Here is a 22885-nt window from a genome sequence, read left to right as displayed (position 1 = left end):
GGGCAGCAAGCCACTCCCATCCAGTCACATGGGTGGCAAGCCACTCCCACAAAGGAAGCCACACCCACAGAGTAGGTTCCAACAATTTTTGAAACCCACCACTGGATACCAATTTAGAAAAACCTTGCTCTAGAACCAGAGCAAGGTTTTCGTTTTTTTTTTTAACCTCGGCATTTTCAAGATTTGTGGACTTCAACTCCCAGAATTCCTTAGCCAGTTGCTCTGGAGCGCCTAGTTTTGTGACGGGGTTGAAATGGGCAAATTTCACTGGCACAGGCGGATCAAGGGCAAAGAGTTTCACTATGTCTCCCTTAATCAGATGCAGAAGAGAGAATATGTGCATCCGATGCTTCACGTCACAGATTCCTATCAAAATCTGTGTGTGAACACGGCAGATAATGGTCCCCTTTGGGACTGCAATTAATTTAAATTGGCATCAGGCAAATTCCAGGGTGACATTTGAATCTGACCCTTGACCTGTCATCTCTAATTAGCGACATTAATTGGCCAATCTCAAATGAAAGTCAGCTGACCATAGGAGCATTTCTTCTTCCTTGCGTGCTTCAGTCTCATCTCCTGACTCCCTTCAAGATATTATTTCAGCCACAAAGCATTTATTACGATTAAAGTGCCTTTCAGCTGACTCGCCGCTGTCATTTAAAGGAATCACGGCTGTCATTAAGCAGAGTGGTGCGAGGGCCTAGAGGCGGGCCTCTCGCTTCACAATCAGAAGGCTGTGAGTTCGATCCTGGGTAGAGGCAGATATTTCTCTCTCTGGGTGTCAGCTGCAACTTCATTTAGTAACCAGGAAAGTTTAGTTTAGTTTAGTTTATACTTTATTTGTATGCCGCCCTTTTCCCTGGGGGGACTCAGGGCGGCTCACAATTGGAGGGAGGGGAAAGACAGACAAGTTACAAACATAGAACCATACATCGTTAAAAACACAACAGTCATACCATTCGAGTGGGGTTACAAGTCTCTAGCCCCAGGCCTGTTGGAACAGCCAGCTTTTAAGGGCTATGCGGAAGGTCTGGAGGGTGGTGAGGGTACGAATCTCCACGGGGAGTTCGTTCCAGAGGGTCGGAGCAGCCACCGAGAAGGCTCTCCTCCAGGTAGTTGCCAGTCGACATTGGCCGGCTGATGGAATTCGGAGGAGGCCTAATCTATGGGATCTTATAAGAAGCCACTCAACTCCATTTGTTTGAAATCAAGTGTACTTTTACTAATTATGAACGAACAGTAGCAAAGCTAAGCTGAATCTGGTTAATTAGGCGCGAAAGCAGATAATATCATGTATAATTCAATCCCCTCCCCTTGGCACCCCAGTCCATAGTCCAATTACAATGCACCCAACTGCCAGGTGGGAGATAACTTCAAAAGTCATCACCAGGATGGAATGCTGGACAGTTAACCTTGGCGGGAAACTCCCTTCCTCCACATGCACAGTAAGATGGTCAGGTCAGCGTCTAGAATCTTCCTCCAGCACATCATGATTCCCCTCCCAAATACCATGCCCCCCCCTCCCCATTTCAATGGCAGCTGAAGCAGCAGCAAAGCAGAGGCTGACACGGGGCATGATGAGAATGTATCTGCTCAACAAAACTCCTCATTGGTGATGGGAAGGGCATCCGGCCAATAAACCTCCCATTCAGTTGCCCAAAGCTCCACCCCGCAAGGGTTTATGTGGTTGTAAAAAAGAAGATGACTGCTGTCGTTAAGGAAATCTGCAATCGCTAAGCAAATGCCACGGTCGTTAACAGAAGCAATGGTTTGCTAGGGACACAGTTTTGCTAAACCTAGTGGTGCTCTTTGACCAGCAAAATCAAATGAGAAAGCCAGAGGCACTTAACAATCATGTTACTAATTTAACAACCGCAGTGATTCACTTAACACCTGTGGCAAGGAAAGTCGTAGAGTGGGGTGAAATCTACTTGATGAATGCCTCGCGTAGTGACAAAAACACTGGGCACAATTGTGGTCATAACTCGAGGGCTAACTGTTCAAAACTTGGAGTTCTGCAAATAACTCTTTGTAAGTACCGTATCTTCTTGAAGTTTGATGAGGCCCTTTGCGATTGCATTGCCTTCTTGTAAAGGAGATTTACACATTTCTCTCTGTGGGTGTGTACATGTGCATGCATAGAATAGAATAGAATAAAATAGAATAGAATAGAATAGAATAGGAAATGGAAGAGAAAGAGGAAGAGGAAGAGGAAGAGGAAGAGGAAGAGGAAGAGGATAGGATAGGATTCTTTATTGGCCAAATGTGATTGGACACACAAGGAATTTGCCTTGGTGCAGATACTCTCAGTGTACATAAAAAGACAAGCTACATTCATCAAGAATCATAAGGTACAACACTCAATGATAGTCATAGGGTACAAATAAGCAATCAGGAAACAATCAATATCAATATAAATCGTAAGGATACAAGCAATAAAGTTACAGTCCTGCAGTCATAAGTGGGAGGAGATGGGTGATAGGAGCGATGAGAAGACTAATAGTAACAGTAATGCAGCCTTGGTGAATAGTTTGACAGTGGTGAGGGAATTATTTGTTTAGCAGAGTGATGGCATTCCGTAAAAAAATTATCCTTGTGTCTAGTTGTCTTGGTGTGCAGTGCTCTGTAGCGTCGTTTTGAGGGTAGGAGTTGAAACAATTTATGTCCAGGATGTGAGGGGTCTGTAGATATTTTCCCAGCCCTCTTTTTGACTCGTTCAGCGTACAGGTCCTCAACAGAAGGCAGGTTGGCAGTAATGGTTTTTTTCTGCCCTTCTGGTTATCCTCTGAAGTCTGTGTCTGTCTTGTTGGGTTGTGCAGAACCAAACTAGACAGTTTTAGAGGTGCAGATGACAGACTCAATAATTCCTCTGTAGAACAGAATCCGCAGCTCCTGGGGCAGTTTGAGCTTCCTTGAGCATACATGTGGGAATGTGAGTGTGTCAGCTGATCGTTGGAACTTTTTAAAACTTTGTTAAGCATTTTTTTTTTACAACCGTTTCGGGGGAACCGGCCTGAACCGGTAGCATTTCACCTCTGATTTGCAGTCTCAAAAAGCTCTCGTGGAATATGAGTATAATTTCTCATCTCGTGTGGAGAACGTTTCGTGCATCTGTAATTGAATTGCCGTAGAAAACGGGCTCTTTCTGGTGCTTGCTGGTGCTGATTATTTCCTTCCCTTGTTGTTCTCTTGGCTGTCTACCGCTATACCCTCCGGAAGTTAGAATGGGTATGCAGAGGAAATAAATAATATATAAGTGTCTTTATATATTCCAGGAGGGAGAAATGATTCTTCCAGAGAGTCGCGTATTCTTAAAAATATGCAAAAACCCGGAATGATTTTGGTTGAAAAGAATGGGTCCTTCAGAGCTTTCTAACTGCCAATAAAATCTTAGGGGCTAAAACATCTTTCAAGCTAGACAGGAAATACTTCACAGTTTTCTCATTCTCATCACGTTCGAGGAACCACATTTCCAACAAGAATCGCAATGAGATTACAGATTACAGAAAGATTGCAGATTAACAGAGTTGAAAGGGACTTGTAGGTCATCTAGTCCAACCCCCTGCCCAAGTAGGAGACCCTACACCATTTCTGACAGATGGCAGTTGAAACAGTCGTAAGGATCGTTCTGACCGAGGCTTCCCAAGAGCATGAAGCAAACTCCTGGTCCCGATAAAAAACCCTTTTATTAATAAGAGCCAAGGTGGCGCAGTGGTTAAATGCAGCACTGCAGGCTACTTCAGCTGACTGCAGTTCTGTAGTTCGGCTGTTCAAATCTCACCGGCTCAGGGTTGACTCAGCCTTCCATCCTTCCAAGGTGGGTAAAATGAGGACCCAGATTGTTGTTGGGGGCAATATGCTGACTCTGTAAACCGCTTAGAGAGGGCTGAAAGCCCTATGAAGCGGTATATAAATCTAACTGCTATTGCTATTGCTAATTGACTGTGAATTCTGCTCATTCACATCCAGCAATCCTGACTAACAGCCAGCACTAAACTGGTGCTGGATAAGAGTTAAGAGAATTCAAGATGGGCTGGATTTGGACCATTTGTGGGAACTCGAGGATTCCAGACTTATTCCTCTCTTGACTCCACCTCCAGTCTCTGCCTGTCCTCTCCTACAGAACAGGCTTGTCCTTTCGGCTTATAGGTGATGATGTATGAGTTATGCCACATCACTATAGGTCAGTGTTGGCAAACCTTTTCGGCACCATGTGCCAAAATCGGACTGCACACATGGGTGCGCGCAGTGGAAACCAGAAGAATAGCTGCCTTGTGCGTATGCGCATGCTGGGAAGTTCTTCTGGTTTCCGGCATGCACATGCCCACTGGCCACTTGGTGTTCAGGTTGCTGGCATGCATGCATGCATGAAGACCAGCTGGCCAGGGCTCATGCACTCACCGGAAACTGGAAGATCATCTTTCCGGCACCAGGCGCACCGAGCGCATGCACTAGCCAGCTGGTCTTCTGGATTCTGTTGCTCCCTCGCTCATGAAGACCAGCTGGCCGGCACTCGGGAACTCGGAAGAGCAACGGTCGATGTCTCGCGTGCCCAGAGAGCTGACCCTGCGTGCCACTTCTGAAACACGTGCCATAGTTTCGCCATCACAGCCATAGGTCAAACGAGACTTTGTTTTGACGGAGCATGTGGTTTCTAATTTTGTTTCTACCAAGAATCCTGGAGTATTCATTTTCTTAAGAAAGAGCTAGCATCTGGGGAAAAGCAAGTACGATTGGGAAAGCTTTGAACTGAGAGACCAGGCGGAGATCGAAGATCGTCACTTCTTTCTGAGAAGGGAGGCGTTATCTGATCTTAATGTGGCTTCCCGAACGGTAATCTTGCAGAAGGGAGGGAGGGAGGGAGGGAGGGGCGAGAACAGGCTATTCAGTAGCATTTTGCCCAGTTTCCCGAATAACCTTTGAACCTGAATGCCTTTGGAATTGTGCATGTTCAGCATCAATCCAAGAGGAAGTCAAGAATGGCCAAGGAAGGTTTAATCGTTAAATTGAGCCGGTTAATTTTTACTCGTGTGTTTTGCAAACAGCGCGGGTTCCTTACGGCCAGGTGTAGAACGTTGACCGGTGACCCAAGTAGGAAAATGAGCAACTCTGGTCCTCAAGCTGAGATTGACTCAGAGGAGAAATCACAGTTCAATGGGGTGGAATTCTATGGGGTCAGATTCTAGGTTTTTGCACGGTGTGGATTCTGCTGGGATTTGACAGATGAGGTAAGAATCCTTTGCGATCGCTTCCTTGCAAAAAATGCTGTTTCTGTTTCAAGATCAGATCAGATTAACAGAGTTGGAAGGGACCTTGTAGGTCATCTAGTCCAACCCGCCCCCCTTGCCCAAGCAGGAGACCCTACACCATTTCTGACAGATGGCAGTCCAGTCTCTTCTTTTAAGCTTCCAGGGATGAAGCTCCCACAACTTCTGAAGGCAACTTCTGTTCCATTGGTTGATTGTTCTCAGGCCAGAAAATTTCTCCTTATTTCCTTATGTCCAGGATGAATCTCTCCTCTTTTTGTACATAAAGTTTTTTTGTTTTCTAACATATAAAAATTCCATTATTGGTTAAACAGCGTGTTGTCTGGGTACAAATATTTTTAGGAAATCGTCATCAAAGTGTTTGCAACAATATTCATCACATTAATATTCATTCTGTCACAATGATAATCATAATACGAATATTTGCTCATCCCATTTTAACAAGCCTCCCTTTTTTTCATTGTTCCTTTTCTTATAGTTCCATGTTTCTAACTTCAGGTCAGGTTGAATCTCTCCTTTTTCAGTTTATCTCTCTTTATCTGAAGCAAAGGGAAGAGAATTTGCATTTGAGAAGGAGTAAGGGGGAAAAGGGACGCATTAAAAGATCACAGCAGCTCTTGTTGAAAGTTAGTGCTTTCTCCACTATTTTTATCCAGAAGGTGAAATGGGACAGAAAATCTGAACAGCATAATTGAGGAGGCAATGAACTGGAAGAGGCAGATCAAGAATAAGCATTTCAATATCTATTTATTTATCTATTTATCTATTTATCTATTTATCTATTTATCTATTTATCTATTTATCTATTTATCTATTTATCTATTTATCTATTTATCTATTTATCTATTTATCTATTTATCTATTTATCTATTTATCTATTTATCTATTTATCTATTTATCTATTTATCTATTTATCTATTTATCTATTTATCTATTTATCTATTTATCTATTTATCTATTTATCTATTTATCTTTGTCTGTCTGTCTGTCTGTCTGTCTCTCTCTCTCTCTCTCTCTCTCTATCTATCTATCTATCTACCTATCTACCTATCTACCTATCTACCCATCTACCTATCTACCTATCTACCCATCTACCTATTCATCTATTTTTCTATTTATCTATAGGGACACAGTGTCTCAGTGGCTAAGATGCTGAGCTTGTTGATCAGAAAGGTTGGCAGTTTAAATTCCTAGCACTGCATAATGGAGTGAGCTCCCGTGACTTGTCCCAGCTTCTGCCAACCTAGCAGTTCGAAAGCACGTAACAAATGCAAGTAGAAAAACAGAACCACTTTTGGTGGGAAGGGAACAGCGTTCCGTTCGCCTTTGGCATTTAGTCATGCCGGCCACATGACCACGGAGATGACTTTGGACAGGGATGGCTCTTCGGCTTTGAAACAGAGATGTAGCAGTTAGCAATAGCAGTTAGACTTATATACCGCTTCATAGGGCTTTCAGCTCTCTCTAAGCGGTTTACAGAATCAGCATATCGCCCCCACAGTCTGAGTCCTCATTTTACCCACCTTGGAAGGCTGAGTCAATCTTGAGCCGGTGAGATTAGAACCACTGAACTGCAGATAACAGTCAGCTGGCCTGCAGTACTGCACCCTAACCACTGCGCCACCTTGGCTCTTGTGTACTGCCCCCTAGAGTTGGGAATGACTAGCACATATGTGCGAGAGGAACCTTTACTTATCTCTATCTCTATCTTTATATGATCCATCCGTTCATACATCTATCTATCTATCTATCTATCTATCTATCTATCTATCTATCTATCTATCTATCTATCTATCTATCTATCTATCATCTATCTATCTATCTATCTATCTATCTATCTATCTATCTATCTATCTATCTATCTATCTATCTATCTATCTATCTGCTTTTTGTGCATTGCGAAACAGATTCTAGCACCAGCCCTTAAGAGTATGTGTTTCCTGCTCTGCAATGCAATCTTTGCTGTCTGAAGATTAGCAAAGCCAAAGTGGATGAAAGTGATTACAACATTACAACCGATTTATTTGCAGAAGACTAAACTCCTCTCCTTCCAATCCTTCTGGAGACCCACCTTCTTGTCTGTGATGGTAACAGGATGCTGGAGAGAAACATCAGCATTTCACTGTCTTCATTGCTGCTCTCTGGGGTGTAGAAGGTTCATGAATTAGTGCCAAAATGTGGAGCTGTTGATAGAATAGATGCCCTTTCAAAATGTCTCCAGCTGTCTACATGCATTATTGAAATGCATTAAACTTCCTCTAGTGACGCACTGCTGAAAAGTCCCTTCAAAGAATGCCAAAGTTTGGAAGGGATTGTGGAGATCATCTAGTCCAACCCTCTGCTCAAGCAGGAGACCCTAGACCATTCCAATCAATCAATCAATCAATCAATCAATCAATCAGAATAGAGCTGGAAGGAACCTTGAAGGTCTTCTAGTCCAACCCCCTGCTCAAGCAGGAGCCCCTATATCATTTCAGGAAGTTGGCTGTCCAGTCTCTTCTTAAAAACCTCCAGTGATGGAGTCCCTTCAATTTCCGCAGGCAAGCTGTTCCCCCGGTTAATTGTCCTTGCCGTTAGGAAGTTTCTCCTTAAAATTATGGTAGGGGTCAGTATGAATTAACTGTTAAAACAAGGAATAAAACAGAAGCAAGGGTCTCCAGCTTGGGAGCTCAAAGCAGAGCCGTTTCTTGCCCATCCCGAGAGATCTCTATAAATAGCATCGGCCAACCGATAGAAAATAACCCACAAGAGTGGATTCCCGAGAAGCAGATTCCCCACTAATTGTGTAATAATGACAGCAGGGAGCTCAGAATCACAAGCCATTGGCCTCATATGTCCTCTTCTGAGAGCCATTCGGCATTGGCCAGCTGCAAAAGGAAATGGTGACACCTCGTGGACCGAGGAGGCAATTTCTCCACCGGATTTGTCTCTGGCTTGGTTTTTGGAACTGCATTGCAATACGTTCCTCGGATTCTCCATCCAGACTTCGGAGCATCCTTTGTCTAAGTCTCACCGCCTTCCCCCTGGGCTCTGGGGAGTCAGGGGAAAAGTCAAAAGTTTAAGTTTAAGTTTAAGTTTTATTTTATTTATATGCCGCCCTATTCCATAAAGGGACTCAGGGCAGCGAACAACTTAAACGGGAAGCAATAGCAATAGCAATAGCAGATTTTTATATACCGCTTCATAGGGCTTTCAGCCCTCTCTAAGCGGTTTACAGAGAGTCAGCATATTGCCCCCAACAACAATCTGGGTCCTCATTTCACCCACCTCGGAAGGATGGAAGGCTGAGTCAACCCTGAGCCGGTGAGATTTGAACCGCTGAACTGCTGATCTAGCAGTCAGCTGAAGTGGCCTGCAGTACTGCACTCTACCCACTGCGCCACCTCGGCTCCTCAAGGGGAAGGGGAAACATACAAGTACAAAATAAACATATTAAAATGACCAACAACCACACCTGTCGAGAGGGGAGGGGAGCTCATCAACCCCAGGCCTGCCGACACAGCCAGGTTTTAACGGCTTTTCGGAAAGTAGGGAGAGAGGTGAGGGTCCGAATCTCCGCGGGGAGTTCGTTCCAAAGGGCCGGAGCTGCAACAGAGAAGGCCCTCCCCTGGGTCGTAGCCAGATGGCATTGGCTGGTGGATGGAGCCCGGAGGAGGCCGACCCTGTGCGATCTAATGGGTCTTTGGGAGGTAATTGGCAGCAGGCGGTCTCTCAAGATAAGCTGGCATATCTATAGCATTATGGACTGGTGGTTGTATAAAAAAATCTGTAGAGATGCTCCGTCATCCAGGTCATGGTTGTCCCAAAGGTGCTTTGAGAATAACTGAATAACAGAGTTGGAAGGGACCTTGGAGGTCTTCTAGTCCCACCCCTTGCTCAAGCAGGAGACCTTTCAGGTGATAATGGGGCTTTCTTGTTTTTTCTTCGAAGACATTTCTCTTCTCATCCAAAAAGCTTCTTCAGCTCTGAAGAAGAAGAGCTGAAGGATTCATACTTCTTGCAGACAGCTGGTCATTTGCATCCTTTTAGAGGGGCATTGAGGCCACTTGGGAGGTTTATCTGTGCCCTCAGGGTCAGCTGAGTGGTACAAATGGTTCCTGTAGTCTGCAACTTTTAGAAGACTTTTAGCTATACAGTTTGGGATGAAGACCCTTGGAATGGGATGGGAGCAGGAAAGGATTTCCAGAGGGAAAAAAAATGCAGACGACAGGAACCATTTGCACCACTCAGGTGACCCTGAGGACACAGATAAACCTCCAAGTGGCCTCAGCGCCCCTCTAAAAGGCTGCAAATGACCAGCTGTCTGCAAGGCATATAAATCCTTCCCTTCCCCACCATCCAGTCAGAGCTGAAGAAGCTTCTTGGATGAGAAGTGAAACGTCTTTGAAGAAAAAACAAGAACGTCCAGTTGCCTCCTGAAAAAGCACCTTTGGGATATGATGGTTGTATAATTTTTGGAAATGTTTGTACTTCTGTAGTAAGAAATTCACAAGCCATGGTAAATGATGGTTTAGAATGTTGTTAAAATAGGACATCACACATCTTTTTATAGGCATTACTGATCTTCCTCTTTCTTTTTTCTTTCTTTCTTTCTTTCTTTCTTTCTTTCTTCCTCCTTTCTCTCTCTCTTTCTCTCTTCCTTCCTTTCCTTTCTTCCTTCCTTCCTTCCTTCCTCGCTCCCTCCTCCTCCCTTCCATCTTTCTTTATCTTTCTTTCTTTCTTTTTCTTTCTTTCTTTCTCTTTCTTTCTTTCTTCCCACCTCTCAATCCTTCTTTCTTTCTCTTTCTTTCTTTCTTTCTTCATTCCATTCTTTCTTTCTACCCATCTATCAAACTTTCTCTCTTCCTTCCTTTTTTCTTTCTTTCTTCCTTCCACCTCCTCCGCCCTTCCTTCTTTCTCTTTCTACCCATCTCTCTCTCTCTTTCTTTCTTTCTTTCTTTCTTTCTTTCTTTCTTTCTTTCTTTCTGTCTGTCTGTCTGTCTGTCTGTCTTGGAAATCCGACTTGTAGGATGTAGGATGGTTTGACCTAGATCTGGAGCAGGGAAATTGTGGCCTTTCCTATGGGGCTGAACTACAACTCCCAGCATTCCTCCACACCAAGCTGAATTGAGCTTCTGGGAATTGTAGTTGCGACCTCTAGAATCTCCTCCCCCCCCCCCTTCTCCGACTTTCCCGTTGTGAAGAAAATGCAGATGTGAATTCTTGAGCTGTGTGATTTTGATGCTGGTTAAAAATACAACATCATAAAAGGCTAAGTCACCTTTGGATAGAGTGCAAGCATCCATCAACAGGGGTTTATTTCTTGATAAGATTATTTTGATGCCAGCCGGCGCGTGCTGTGCTGCCATTCTGGGATGGTTTTGAAAGCTAATTTTTCCAGATTATGAGAGAAGCCGGATACTCCCTCTAGGATTGCAGCTTCCAATTTGGAATAGACATTCAATCTGAAGAATTTTAATCTGGTGATATTTTAAGCCTGTGGCTATGCTGCAGAGTGGCTTGAAGGATAGTTTCTGATTTTTTTTTTTAGTCCTGTTTCCCATCATTTCCTTGCATTAGTGGTGTAGTGTTTATTTATTTATACCTATTTTATTAGATTTTGGAAGGCTGCCATCCTCCCAAATGGCTCTGGGCATAGTAGAAAAGAAAGGCTTGGTATTTATTTATTTTTTAAAAAATTAATTCTTATTGAATGTGTTTCATCATTTACACCACATTTTCGATTTTACAGCGCTCCAGTATGGTTATCACTCATAATTACATAGTGGTTATTTCATTATTCTTCCTTTCCAGTTATATACATCATGGTTTTATATATGTTATATCACTATTCATACATACATACATACATATTGCCTTTTAGCTTTAAATTGTATTGTAAGGTTCAAGAAGTTTCCCCGAGCCACTGAAATGCCAAAGAGACTTGTTGAAAGAAATGTCCTTCTGGGTTCAGCTCCAAGTGGGGAAAAAGACACTGGAGACATGGAGGCTGCTTGGAAAGATGGTTTATTGTTGGACAGGGCCACATGGCTTGAGCCCTGAACAGAAAAGGTGATCACATGTTTCAGTGTTGATGGAGAAGAAGAGAAGGGCTGAGGAAGGGGCTAGCTAGGCTTTTTATACCCTGTTTAGTCCCACCTCTCTGTTTCCTGTTCCTGTGTAAGAAATGTATTCTGACTGGTTGTCAGACACCCATGGTGCCATGCAGGGGGCTACTCTCTAGGCTGTGATGAGTTCTCAGTTGCCTTGTGGTCAGTTGAGTAATATCCCTTCCCCCTACAGCTGCAGTGAGGAGAAGTCTTTATTATGTAAAGTGGGCTGGGCTGGCCATCTTAATGGCCCATTAGCTGGGGATGGGCAGAAAGCTACAGGCAACTATTCTGTCTTTTAAAACATGTTTCTTTTCACATCCAGAGAAATATTCTGCCTTTTCAATATTTCCTAGGATATTTCATTTTTCTGGGAGAGGGCTGGGTGATAACTTCCCACAGACTCCAGACGAGGCTTGCAAAAAAAATATCAGCTTTTATTTATGGCTGTAGCAAAAGCTGGGTGACAAAACTACATTCAAAACATACAAGCAAATGCATTTAAGGAAGAGCCACACCCTGCAAGAGGGGCTCAGAGTATTACATACATTTTAGGCAGATAAAAACAAAGTGTATCCAATCAGAGACAAAGATTCGTTACTAACATGATCTTTAAAGCGTCCTTTTGTTCACACTGCTGTCTCTGTCTACCTTAACTATGCAGTATTCCTATATCCTTGTGTAGGGGGGGGTGGCATTCCCCCCCCCCCCAAGTTGTTTTTTCAGCAGAATGCTTTAAGGATTTATGAGCCAGGAAAATTCCCTAGTTTGGTTCCTTTTATCTATGGGGCCTGATATTCCCCTGTAACAATTTCTTCTATGTTTTCAAGAATGTCCCTAGCTTTGAAGCCAGGAATAGAAGCGCGTCAGAGCAGTGAGCGAACATTTGCAGTAATGCCATCCAGTATTAAGTTTACAATTTGCTAGCTTAGTAAACCACTAATTTCTGACAGTATACAATAAGCAGAAGCCAATATATTGCCTTTTCCCCTGAATACAGCTCTTAAATAACCTTCATGTATGATTGTTGCATCTATTCTCTATCCATTTGTACCATGTATCCCAAATCATGTAATATTCTGTTTCTCCTCTGTCTTTTAGTTCCATAGTTAGTTCCATAGTTCCAGGACAATACTCCTTTGGTATTTAATGGGACTTGATATTTAATAGGACTTGATATTTAATGGGACTTGGTATTTAATGGGACAGAGAGAAGGGGCTTAATGTATTTGAGGTCCTAGTAAAAATTGAGGCGTGTATATATGTATTGTGTCACAACCCCTGGTATGCCCAAATATGGGAGGGAGCATACTGCTTCCCTTTTCTGTCTATCGGCTCACTCTGGGAGCCATCCAGGCAGAAAGCCATTTTTTTAAATGTTGCCTTTGTTACGTTTGTGTTGCAATTGTGCTGATAAATAAATAAAGTGAGCCGATAGACAGAAAAGGGAAGCAGTATTCTCCCTCCCATATTTGGGCATACCAGGGATTGTGACACAATACATACCTATTTCCCTGGCTTAGCTGATAAAGGAGGAGAGCCTGTGGCTTAGTGGCTAATATAACTGCCTAATATGTAATACAGCCCAAGTTCAATTCCCAGTAATGGTATGGATAGCTGATGAGAGCTAAATAGCTTGAAATAGATCTATACTAGTCTCCCTTTATTTATTTATCAGCACAATTGTGATAGATGATAGATAGATAGATAGATAGATAGATAGATAGATAGATAGATAGATAGATAGATAGAGATAGAGATAGAGATAGAGAGAGAGAGAGAGAGAGAGAGAGAGAGAGAGAGAGAGAGAGAGAGAGAGAGAGAGAGAGAGAGATAGAGAGAGAGAGAGAGAGAGAGAGAGAGAGAGAGAGAGAGAGAGAGAGAGAGAGAGAGAGAGATCCAGACTCGACAACTTTAAAGTTTGTGAAGTTCAGTTCCCAGAATTCCTACTCCCAGTCATTCTGGCTGGGGAATTCTGGGAGTTGAAGTCCACAAGTCCTCATGTTGCCAAGGTTGGACACCCCTCCACTACAATTAGTACTGTAGAAAGAAGAATGTATTCAAGTAAGATTTCAGGAAATATCTTCCTCTGTTACAATGAAAGCTGGGGATAACATAAGAGAATGAGGAACATGCCATTAGCAAATGAAAGCACGATAAAGCTTTCATTTGTATGTACAACCAATAGTTTTGCTATCCATTGAAGAGTCGTTGTCTTTGTCCCTCATATTTTGCTTGTTTCTACAGCAGCCAACACAGCAGTCATGAGGACGACCCCTCCCGTTTTCTGAGCCCCCGACTACGTGATGACAGGTAAGTAACTGGAAGAAGAGATTCCTTGATGGGTTGAATAAAGTGCAATTTCTCCCAACCTTGTACTCTTGGACCCATTCGAGATTCTATCCATGCTGGCCCAGAAAAGACCATTAGAGGGTAACATCTGTTTTCTTGGTGTGTTTTCTCCAGCCTTGGAGGTCTGAATACAAAGTCTGTTTGCAGCCCAATTTCCTACTTGTAATAGAAGACTTAGGCTCAAACTACTTTGAATGTACACTAATCGCCGTACGTTAAAATGTAATTTCGTTGCATACACCTCTCAAAGGGCCTCTACCTCTAATATACGCTACATGCCTAATGTTTCATGGTGAATGTATTTTTCTATCATTATTGTTGTATGTGCATTGAAAGCTTACACACTGGAAACAAATTTCTTGTGTGTCTAATCATACTTGGCCAATAAAGCTTCTATTCTATTCTATTCTATTCTATTCTATTCTGTTCTGTTCTGTTCTGTTCTATTTTTATTCTCTTCTCTTTTCCTTCTATTCTATTCTACTTCCAATATTTATTCTATTCTATTCTACATTCCAATTTCTATTCTATTTTTATTCAATTATCTTCTCATTCTATTCTATTCTATTCTACATTCCAATATTTATTCTATTCTATATTCCAATATTTATTCTATTCTATTCTATACTTCATTCCAATTTCTATTCTATTCTATTCCACTCCACTCCACTCCATTCTATTCTTCATTCCAATATCTATTCTATTCCATTCCATTCCACTCCACTCCATTCTATTCTTCATTCCAATATCTATTCCATTCCACTCCACTCCACTCCACTCCATTCTATTCTTCATTCCAATATCCTATCCTATCCTTCATTCCGATATCTATTCTATTCTGTTATATTCTATTCTGTTCTGTTCTCATGACTAAATACATACATACATGCATAATCATGGTTTGAATGAATAGAAGAGAGTCCAACATTTCATAAACGGAGGAAAAATCGCATACCAATAGAAGAGAAATATTTGTACTTCATGGTTGACCTGTGACGTTCTTGATGCTCTCTGAGCTTGGTGGTTTTCTTACAGACATTTCATGACATGACTAGGGAGCATCATCAGTGCTGGAAGGTTGGGTGGTTTGCTCTCTGTTTATATACAAGTGGCTTTCCCTGCCAGTGTTGGTAAGAGTGTCAGCTATCAACAGGCACGCAGAGATAAACGATATCTACACACTAAGCAAGACGTTTGTTCGGTGAATTTTGCCTGGGAATTTATGACCTTTCTTTTGACACAGTTGTTAAGCGAATCACTGCGATTGTTTAAGTTAGTCGCACGTTTGTTAAATGTATATGTGGTCCCCATTCTTCTTAGATGTTTGCCAAAGTTTATTGCATGACCCCGAGACCCTGCAATCATCCTAAATATGAGCCAGTTGTCAAGCGTCTGAATTTTGATCGCATGACTGGGCCAAATGCTGCAACAGTCATAAGGGTGGAAACCGCTCATCAATCACTTGTTCATAAGTCTCGTCGTAACTTTGAATGGTCACTAAACAAACAGTTGTAAGTGGAGGACTACCTGTAGTCTCTTTTGTTGTTGTTTCCTTCTTAGCTTTCTCATTGCCCCTTTGGAGTGGTATGGGAATGTGTACGAATTCTCATCCCCAGTCGTCCTAATTTAGACTTAGGTCAGCTTACAGTCTGACCTAAGTGTAGTACACAAAATTATCTGCTACTTATCAATACCAATAGCAGTTAGACTTATATACCGCTTCATAAGGCTTTCAGCCCTCTCTTAGCAGTTTACAGAGTCAGCATATTGCCCCCAACAACAATCCGGGTCCTCATTTTACCCACCTCGGAAGAATGGAAGGCTGAGTCAACCCTGAGCCGGGTTGAACAGCTGAACTGCAGAACTGCAGTCAGCTGAAGTAGCCTGCAGTGCTGCATTTAACCACTGGGCCACCTCGGCAATGACTACTTCAACTGCAATAATACATGGGAAAACAATAGATACAAACTCAAGGTAAACTGTTCCAAACTTGATTGCAGAAAATACGACTTCGGCCACAGAGTGGTCAACGCCTGGAATGCTCTACCTGATTCTGTTGTTATATCCTCTAACCCCCCACAGCTTCAACCTCAAACTGTCTACCGTGGACCTCATCTCATTCCTAAGAGGTCCGTAATGGGGGCGCACCATTAAGCGCACCAGCGTGCCTTCCGTCCCTGTCCTACTGTCCCCATTTACTTGTACTCATTTCCCTTGTTCAAGTCCATGTTTATACCTCTTGCCTGTTTATCTCGTACATGTTTGACAAACCAAATAAATAAAATAAACAAACAAAGGACTGGGGGCAGAGGGAAAGAAGCAAGGAGAAAGGGAGTGTAATTTGAAGAGCCGAGGTGGCGCAGTGGTTAAATGCAGCACTGCAGGCTACTTCAGCTGACTGCAGTTCTGCAGTTTGGCTGTTCAAATCTCACCAGCTCAGGGTTGACTCAGCCTTTCATCCTTCCGAGGTGGGTAAAATGAGGATCCGAATTGTTGTTGTGGGCAGTATGCTGACTCTGTAAACCGCTTAGAGAGGGCTGAAAGCCCTATGAAGCGGTATATAAGTCTAACTGCTATTGCTATTGCTAATTTGAGTAGGAAACCTAATGTACTTTCTGATTTATTATAACTTCAAACTGCAGCGTTATCGGTACAAAGGAAGCTAAAGAGCGCATGACTTTATTTGCAGCCAGATTAGCAAAATATGTTTTGCCTTGAAGGTATCTGGTTTGTTTTTTTTCATTAGCAGAAAAGACAATTCTCCCCCTCCACCCCCGCCCCCCCCCATATATATTACATTTGGACTGCAATTTTCCTACCGCCGCAGAATGCTCTTCTCTTCTGCTTTTCACTATTCTCCCGTTGTGTTTTATTAGTTTCCCTTCCTTACCGCCTATTAACCCAAAGCTGTTATTTCCTGGGGGTGGGAGCGCTGGTGGAAACATGGAAGCCAGATGGTTGCGATCACCACTCAGACATTCACTTCCGGATCCAAACATGAGGATGAGCCAGGAGGCATTAAATTCTTTCCCTAGTATCCTCAGACACATGTGTAGAGGATGAGGCTCTGCATATTGAAGAAAGTTAGCACCCAAACCCTCTCCTAGAAGAACGAAATACTTTGGGAAATATTAAAAAGGCAGAATATTTCCTCTAAAAGAGAAATAGAAATGGACTAAACATTGTGGATGTGCAATAGACTTAGATAAATGGCAGAAATTGTGGGATAGAATAGAATAGAATATTGGAGTTTAGAGTAGAATAGAATAGATATTGGAGAATAGAATAGAATAGAGTAGAGTAGAATAGACTAGATATTGGAGAATAGAATAGAATAGAATAGAGTAGGGTAGAGTAGAGTAGAGTAGAGTAGATATTGGAGAATAGAATACAATAACAGAGTTGGAAGGGACCTTGGAGGTCTTATAGTCCAACCCCCTGCTTAGGCATGAAACCCTACACCACTTCAGACAAATGGATATCCAACATCTTCTTGAAAACATCCAGTGTTGGAACATTCACAACTTCTGGAGGCAAGTTTTAAACTGATTAATTGTTTTAACTGTCAGAAAATTCCTCCTGGGGGAGGTTGCTTCTCCCCTTGATTAGTTTCCACCCATTGCTTCTTGTCCTGCCCTCAGGTGCTTTGGAGAGTAGTTTGACTCCCTCTTCTTTGAGATATCGGAAGATAAAGACCCCTATCATGTCTCCTCTCATCCTTCTTTTCATTAAACTGGACCTACCCAGTTCCTGCAACTGTTCTTCATATGTTTTATCCTCCAGTCCCCTAATCAACTTTGTTGCTCTTCTCTGCACTCTTTCTAGAGTCTCCGCATCTTTTTGACATTGTGGCGACCAAAACTGAATGCAGTACTCCAAGTGTGGCCTTACCAAGGCATTGTAAAGTGGTATTAATGCTTCATGTGATCTTGATTCCATCCCTCTGTTTATGCAGAAATATTAAATTGACGATGTCAACTGCGTATAAGGAAAATCTGTATAAAATGCTTTACAGATGGCACTTTGTACCAGCAAGATTGGGAAAAAATGTTTAAAGATGGATCCGCTAAATGTTGGAAGCGAGCATCTGGTTCATACTGTGGGAATTTATCATCCAGCCCCCTCCCAGAAAGATGAAATATCCTAGGAAATGTTGAAAAGGCAGAATATTTCTCTGGTTGTGAAAAGAAAGAAACATGCTTTAAAAGACAGAATAGTTGCCTGTGGCTTCCTGCCCATCCACACTTTGTCAATGGGCCATTGAGAAGGCCAGGCTAGCCCACTTTACATAATAAAGACTTCTCCACTGCAGCTGCAGGGGGAAGGGATATTACTCAACTCTCCACATGGCATCTGAGAACTCATCTATACCTGGATTCAAAACAGCCTAGAGAGTAGCCCCCTGCATGGCACTATGGGAGTCTGACAACCAATCAGAATACATTTCTTACACAGGAACAGGAAACAGAGAGGAGGGTATAAAAAGCCTAGCAAGCCCCTCCCTCAGCCCTTCTCTTCTTCTCCACCAACATTGAAGCATGTGATCACCTTTTCTGTTCAGGACTCAAGCCATGCAGTCATGTCCAACAATAAACCATCTTTCCAAGCAGCCTCCATGTCTCCAGTGTCTTTTTCCCCACTTGGAGCTGAACCCAGAAGGACATTTCTTTCATCAATACCAAACTAGGTAACATCATCAGTGTATTGAACTGAATTTCAACTCCCCATGTTGTTGGGCTTTTTTTGATCATAATGCAAAAATGGGTCCTTCTCTGCTCCCATAATTAACATTCGAATTGTCTTAGATCCCGTTGATGGCTGAAATTTGAAGTCGGCGAAGCTGCAGTGGGGAAAATCATTATTCTCTACGGATAGACGCGTGTAAACAGTTAGTAGGGTTGTTTCTTTTTTTTTTAAAAAAAAGGATAATTAAATTACTCAATTTTTAAAATTTTAAATTTTTACTGAAGAATTGGAGGGTTGGTTTTTTGGCCCGCTTGAAAGCTATACCGGATCTCTGGAATTTGTCTAACTGTGGGATAAAGTGGGTGTGAAGCTTGCACACTCTTTAAAAAGCAGCAACGGATTCAAAAAATGGGACTCTTGATATCGGCCAAGCCTTTTATAACCGACTCCATACTTTGATTCTTCTGTCTTGGCTGCAACCCATTCGTGTTTCTGTTGTCTTTGTTGTGATAACTCTACCGATGGTAGTAAAAGCTGGAAAGAAATGTTCCTTGGTCTAAAAAGAACAACAAGTCTCTCTGAGGGCCAATTAATAACCCAAGAGAAAACTGCTATTTGGTATGTAGCTCAGCCTTTTCTTCCATATGCTTCCCTCCAATTATCCATGCCCCTGTAGAAATTGTTACCCTGGAGGAAATAATAGGGAACAAAGCAGATAAACCATATTCTGCTGTGGAAAGTCCAAGTTTAAATCCCTCCATTCCTTACTTCCTTACTTCACTTTCCTTCCTTCCTTCCTTCCTTCCTTCCTTCCTTCCTTCCTTCCTTCCTTCCCTTTCCTTCCTTTCTCGTTTCCTCACTCACTCACCTTCCTTCCTTCCCTTTCCTTCCTTTCTCGTTTCCTCACTCACCTTCCTTCCTTCCTTCCTTCCTTCACTTTCCTTCCTCCCTCCCTCCCTCCTTTCCTAACTCTCATTCCTTCCTTCTATCTTTCCTCACTTTCCTTCCTTCTTCTCTTCCTCCGCTCATTTCCTCCCTCCCTCCTTTCTTCACTCTCCTTCCTTTCCTCCTTTCCTCCTTCCCTCCCCTCACTCCCTTTCTTCCTCCTTTCTACACTCTTCTTCCTTTCACCTTTCCTCACTCACCTTCCTTCCTTCCTCAATACCACTTTATAAGGCCTTAGCAAGGCCACACTTGGATGACTGCATTCAATTTTGGTCACCACGATGTAGAAAATAGCAGTAGACTTATATACCGCTTCATAGGGCTTTCAGCCCTCTCTAAGCGGTTTACAGAGAGTCAGCATATTGCCCCCAACAATCTGGGTCCTCATTTTACCCACCTCGGAAGGATGGAAGGCTGAGTCAACCCTGAGCCGGTGAGATTTGAACCGCTGAACTGCTGATCTAGCAGTAGCCTGCAGTGCTGCATTTAACCACTGCGCCACCTTGGCTGTGGAGACTCTAGAAAGAGTGCAGAGAAGAGCAACAAAGATGATGAGGGGACTGGAGGCTCAAACATATGAAGAATGGTTGCAGAAACTGGGTATGTCTAGTTTGATGAAAAGAAGGACTAGGGGAGACATGATATCTGTCTTCCAATACCTCAGGGGCTGCCCCAAAAAAGAGGGAGTCAAGCTATTCTCCAAAATACCTCAGGGTGGAACAAGAAGCAATGGGTGGAAACTAATCAAGGAGAGAAGCAACCTAGAACTAAGGAGAATTTTCCTGATAGTGATAACAATTAATCAGTGGAAAAACTTGCCTCCAGAAGTTCTGAATGCTCCAACACTGGAATTTTTTAAGAAGATGTTGGATAACCATTTGTCTGAAGTGATGTAGGGTTTCCTGCCTAAGCAGGGGGTTGGACTAGAAGACCTCCAAGGTCCCTTCCAACTCTGTTATTCTATTCTATTCTATTCTATTCTATTCTATTCTATTCTATTCTATTCTATTCTATTCTATTCTATTCCATTCCATTCCATTCCATTCCATTCCATTTCCTAACTGTCATTCCTTCCTTTCACCTTTCCTCCCCTTTCTTCCTGCCTCCTTTCCTTCCTCCCCTTCCTCCTCTCTCCCTCCCTGCCTCTGATTGAAGAAGGCGTGATTTAAGAGCACTCACAAATAAGATTTAGGGCTGCCAAAAACCTTCAGCTGTCAATGACTTCATTTTCTTGTGTGTCTTTTACCTGGGGAGTCCCCCATCTGTTTTAGGAAGGAAAGGAAACTCAAAAAGCAGTAAGGTTTTTATAGCAGCACGAGGAAGGAATGGAACAGATTTTGAGACGAGAGGTGCAATCTGGGTCACATCATTTGTAGGAAGTTAGCACCCACCTCTCTCGTAGGAAAATGAGATATTTTAGGAAATATTAAAAGCGCAGAATATTTGCGCTAAAAAGGGAAGCAGAAACTCAGCTCCTCCCCCCTCTGTCAATGAGCCATTAAGACCTGGGCCAGACTATTCTACATAACCAAGTTCTACCCCCTTTCAGGCAGATCCATTTCATTGCCCTCCATTGCACCACCCACCAAGTTTCAACCCAACTTAGCACACAGACAACCTACAAAACTAGCTGTGACCTCTGACAGCAACCAATCAGGATACTCTTCCTGTGCCCCCTGAAGCTTCCGGAGCGTGAAAAACCGGGCAAACCGGAAGTTCAGGAACATACTTCCGGTTTGCTCATAGGGCTGGTTTTAGCCCTCCAGAGCCTTCAGGGAAGCCTTCTGGAGGCCCCTGAAGGCCCCGGAGGACAAAAAATAGCCCTACGAGCAAACCGGAAGTATGTTCCTGAACTTCCGGTTTGCCTGTAGGGCTGGTTTTTCATGGAAGCTTCAGGGGGCACAGGAAGAGTATCCTGATTGGTTGCTGCCAGAGGTCATAGCTAGTTTTGTAGGTTGTCTGTGTGCTAAGTTGGGTTGAAACTTGGCGGGTGACAAACCGGAAGCCTCCTGAAGGCTTGTGAAGGCTCCGGAGGGCTAAAACTGGCCCTACGAGTAAATCGGAAGTTCGTTCCTGAACTTCCGGTTTGCCCCTAGGGCCGGTTTTTCATGCTCCGGAAGCTCCTGAAGCCTCCAGAGAGCCTGTGGGGTGGGGGGAAATGGGGAGGCTGTTTTTAGCAATAGCAGTTAGACTTATATACCGCTTCATAGGGCTTTCAGCCCTCTCTAAGTGGTTTACAGAGTCGGCATATCGCCCCCAACAACAATCCGGGTCCTCATTTTACCCACCTCGGAAGGATGGAATGCTGAGTCAACCCTGAGCCGGTGAGATTTGAACCGCCGAACTGCCAAACTGCAGTCAGCTGAAGTAGCCTGCAGTGCTGCATTTAACCACTGCGCCACCTCGGCTCTCCCCGGGCTCCTATAAAGCCTCTGGAGCCTGGGGAGGGCGAAAAAAGCACACCAAAAATTTGGGGGAGCACTGGAGCCCCCCTGTGCTCTCCCCCTCCTGCTTTTGGCACGCGAGCCACAAAAGGTTCGCCATCACTGGCCTAGAAGATCTCCGCGGTCCTCTCCAACTTTGTTCTTCTGTTAGAACCGGATCCTGGCCAGGAGATCTCCTCTCGGAACCGCTTGCTCCTGGAGGCTTGTGCTTTTAAACGTGTTTGCATGTCCTGAGTACAGCCTCAACGTTCCCTCAGGCCACCTGCTTCGGTTGATCAGGTGCTTCTGCCACCTGATTTGCTGATGAAGGCAGGAGGGAGCAAGCCTTGAGCTCCTCGGGGGAATGCGTTGTTTTCAGGTGCTGCTCTTGGCATCTCGGGAGCAGAGGCTGAACCTTCCTGGCATCACACGGCGGCTGACATCGTGCCCAGGTGGAGCTGGGCAGGGAAGGCAAGATTGTGTCTCCAGAACTGGGTCAGAGAAGACCTCTCCATCTCAAGGTACACACGGACAGAAAGGAAGCTGAGCTTCGGCGAAGATCACGTTGGAGTTCCCGAAGAGAAGCAATCAAAATATCCAGCCAAGATCGTTTCAGCCCTCCGAAGTGGGAGAAAGAAAGGGTGATAAGAAAGAGGCTGTTGGGGGAAATCTGGTGAAGGTTGCTCCATCCAGAACCTCTTTCTTCTGAAGATCTAAAACTATGGAGTTCTCCTTCTAAGGAAGCTTGATTTGAGAAGAGAAGGCACATGCGCCAAGTGTCCAATTCGCACATCACTTTCGGGACCTGTTTCTATGGCTTGGACTCTGAAGCAACGTTTCCTTCAGGACTAGACAGCTGGGCCACTTGGAGAACTTTGGGGAAGCTTTCTATGGGTTGTGGTCTCCCGCGTTACCCGCCAGCACTCTGCCCAGCACAGTCATGGTCCAGAACCTTCCTTCTAAGAAGATCTCCTTAGGTACAAAGCAGACTTGCCATCTCCGGTTAGCTTCCTTGAGCAAAAAGCTCTCCTTCCTCAGACTTCTGTAAGTATATCTGCTTGGTGGAGGAGCAAATGTGCTTTGATAGCAGGGCTGTCTCTTGCTAAGCTGTGGGGGGAGGGCA

At 43.6% G+C, this 22885-nt stretch overlaps 1 protein-coding gene across 7 annotated transcripts in view; it reads left to right on the top strand.

The window, feature by feature from the left end:
• GRAMD1B (GRAM domain containing 1B) overlaps positions 1 to 22885 on the top strand; it is a 204896-nt gene that overhangs the window by 47104 nt on the left and 134907 nt on the right. For 6 of the 7 annotated variants that reach the window (XM_087706400.1, XM_087706401.1, XM_087706399.1 and 3 more), the window contains exon 2: positions 13604 to 13669. In XM_087706400.1, the coding sequence (XP_087562526.1) occupies positions 13604 to 13669 (66 nt within the window). Of the gene's footprint in view, positions 1 to 5203; positions 5229 to 13603; positions 13670 to 22885 lie in introns of those variants that run through there. The other variant, XM_087706403.1, reaches the window with a different exon arrangement.

Source organism: Thamnophis sirtalis, unplaced genomic scaffold (assembly GCF_051295495.1).
Source record: "Thamnophis sirtalis isolate CommonGarterSnake01/CBP01778 unplaced genomic scaffold, rThaSir2_p1.2 scaffold_2, whole genome shotgun sequence".
Taxonomy (NCBI): Eukaryota; Metazoa; Chordata; class Lepidosauria; order Squamata; family Natricidae; genus Thamnophis; species Thamnophis sirtalis.
This window is presented reverse-complemented; position numbering and strand designations above follow the sequence as displayed.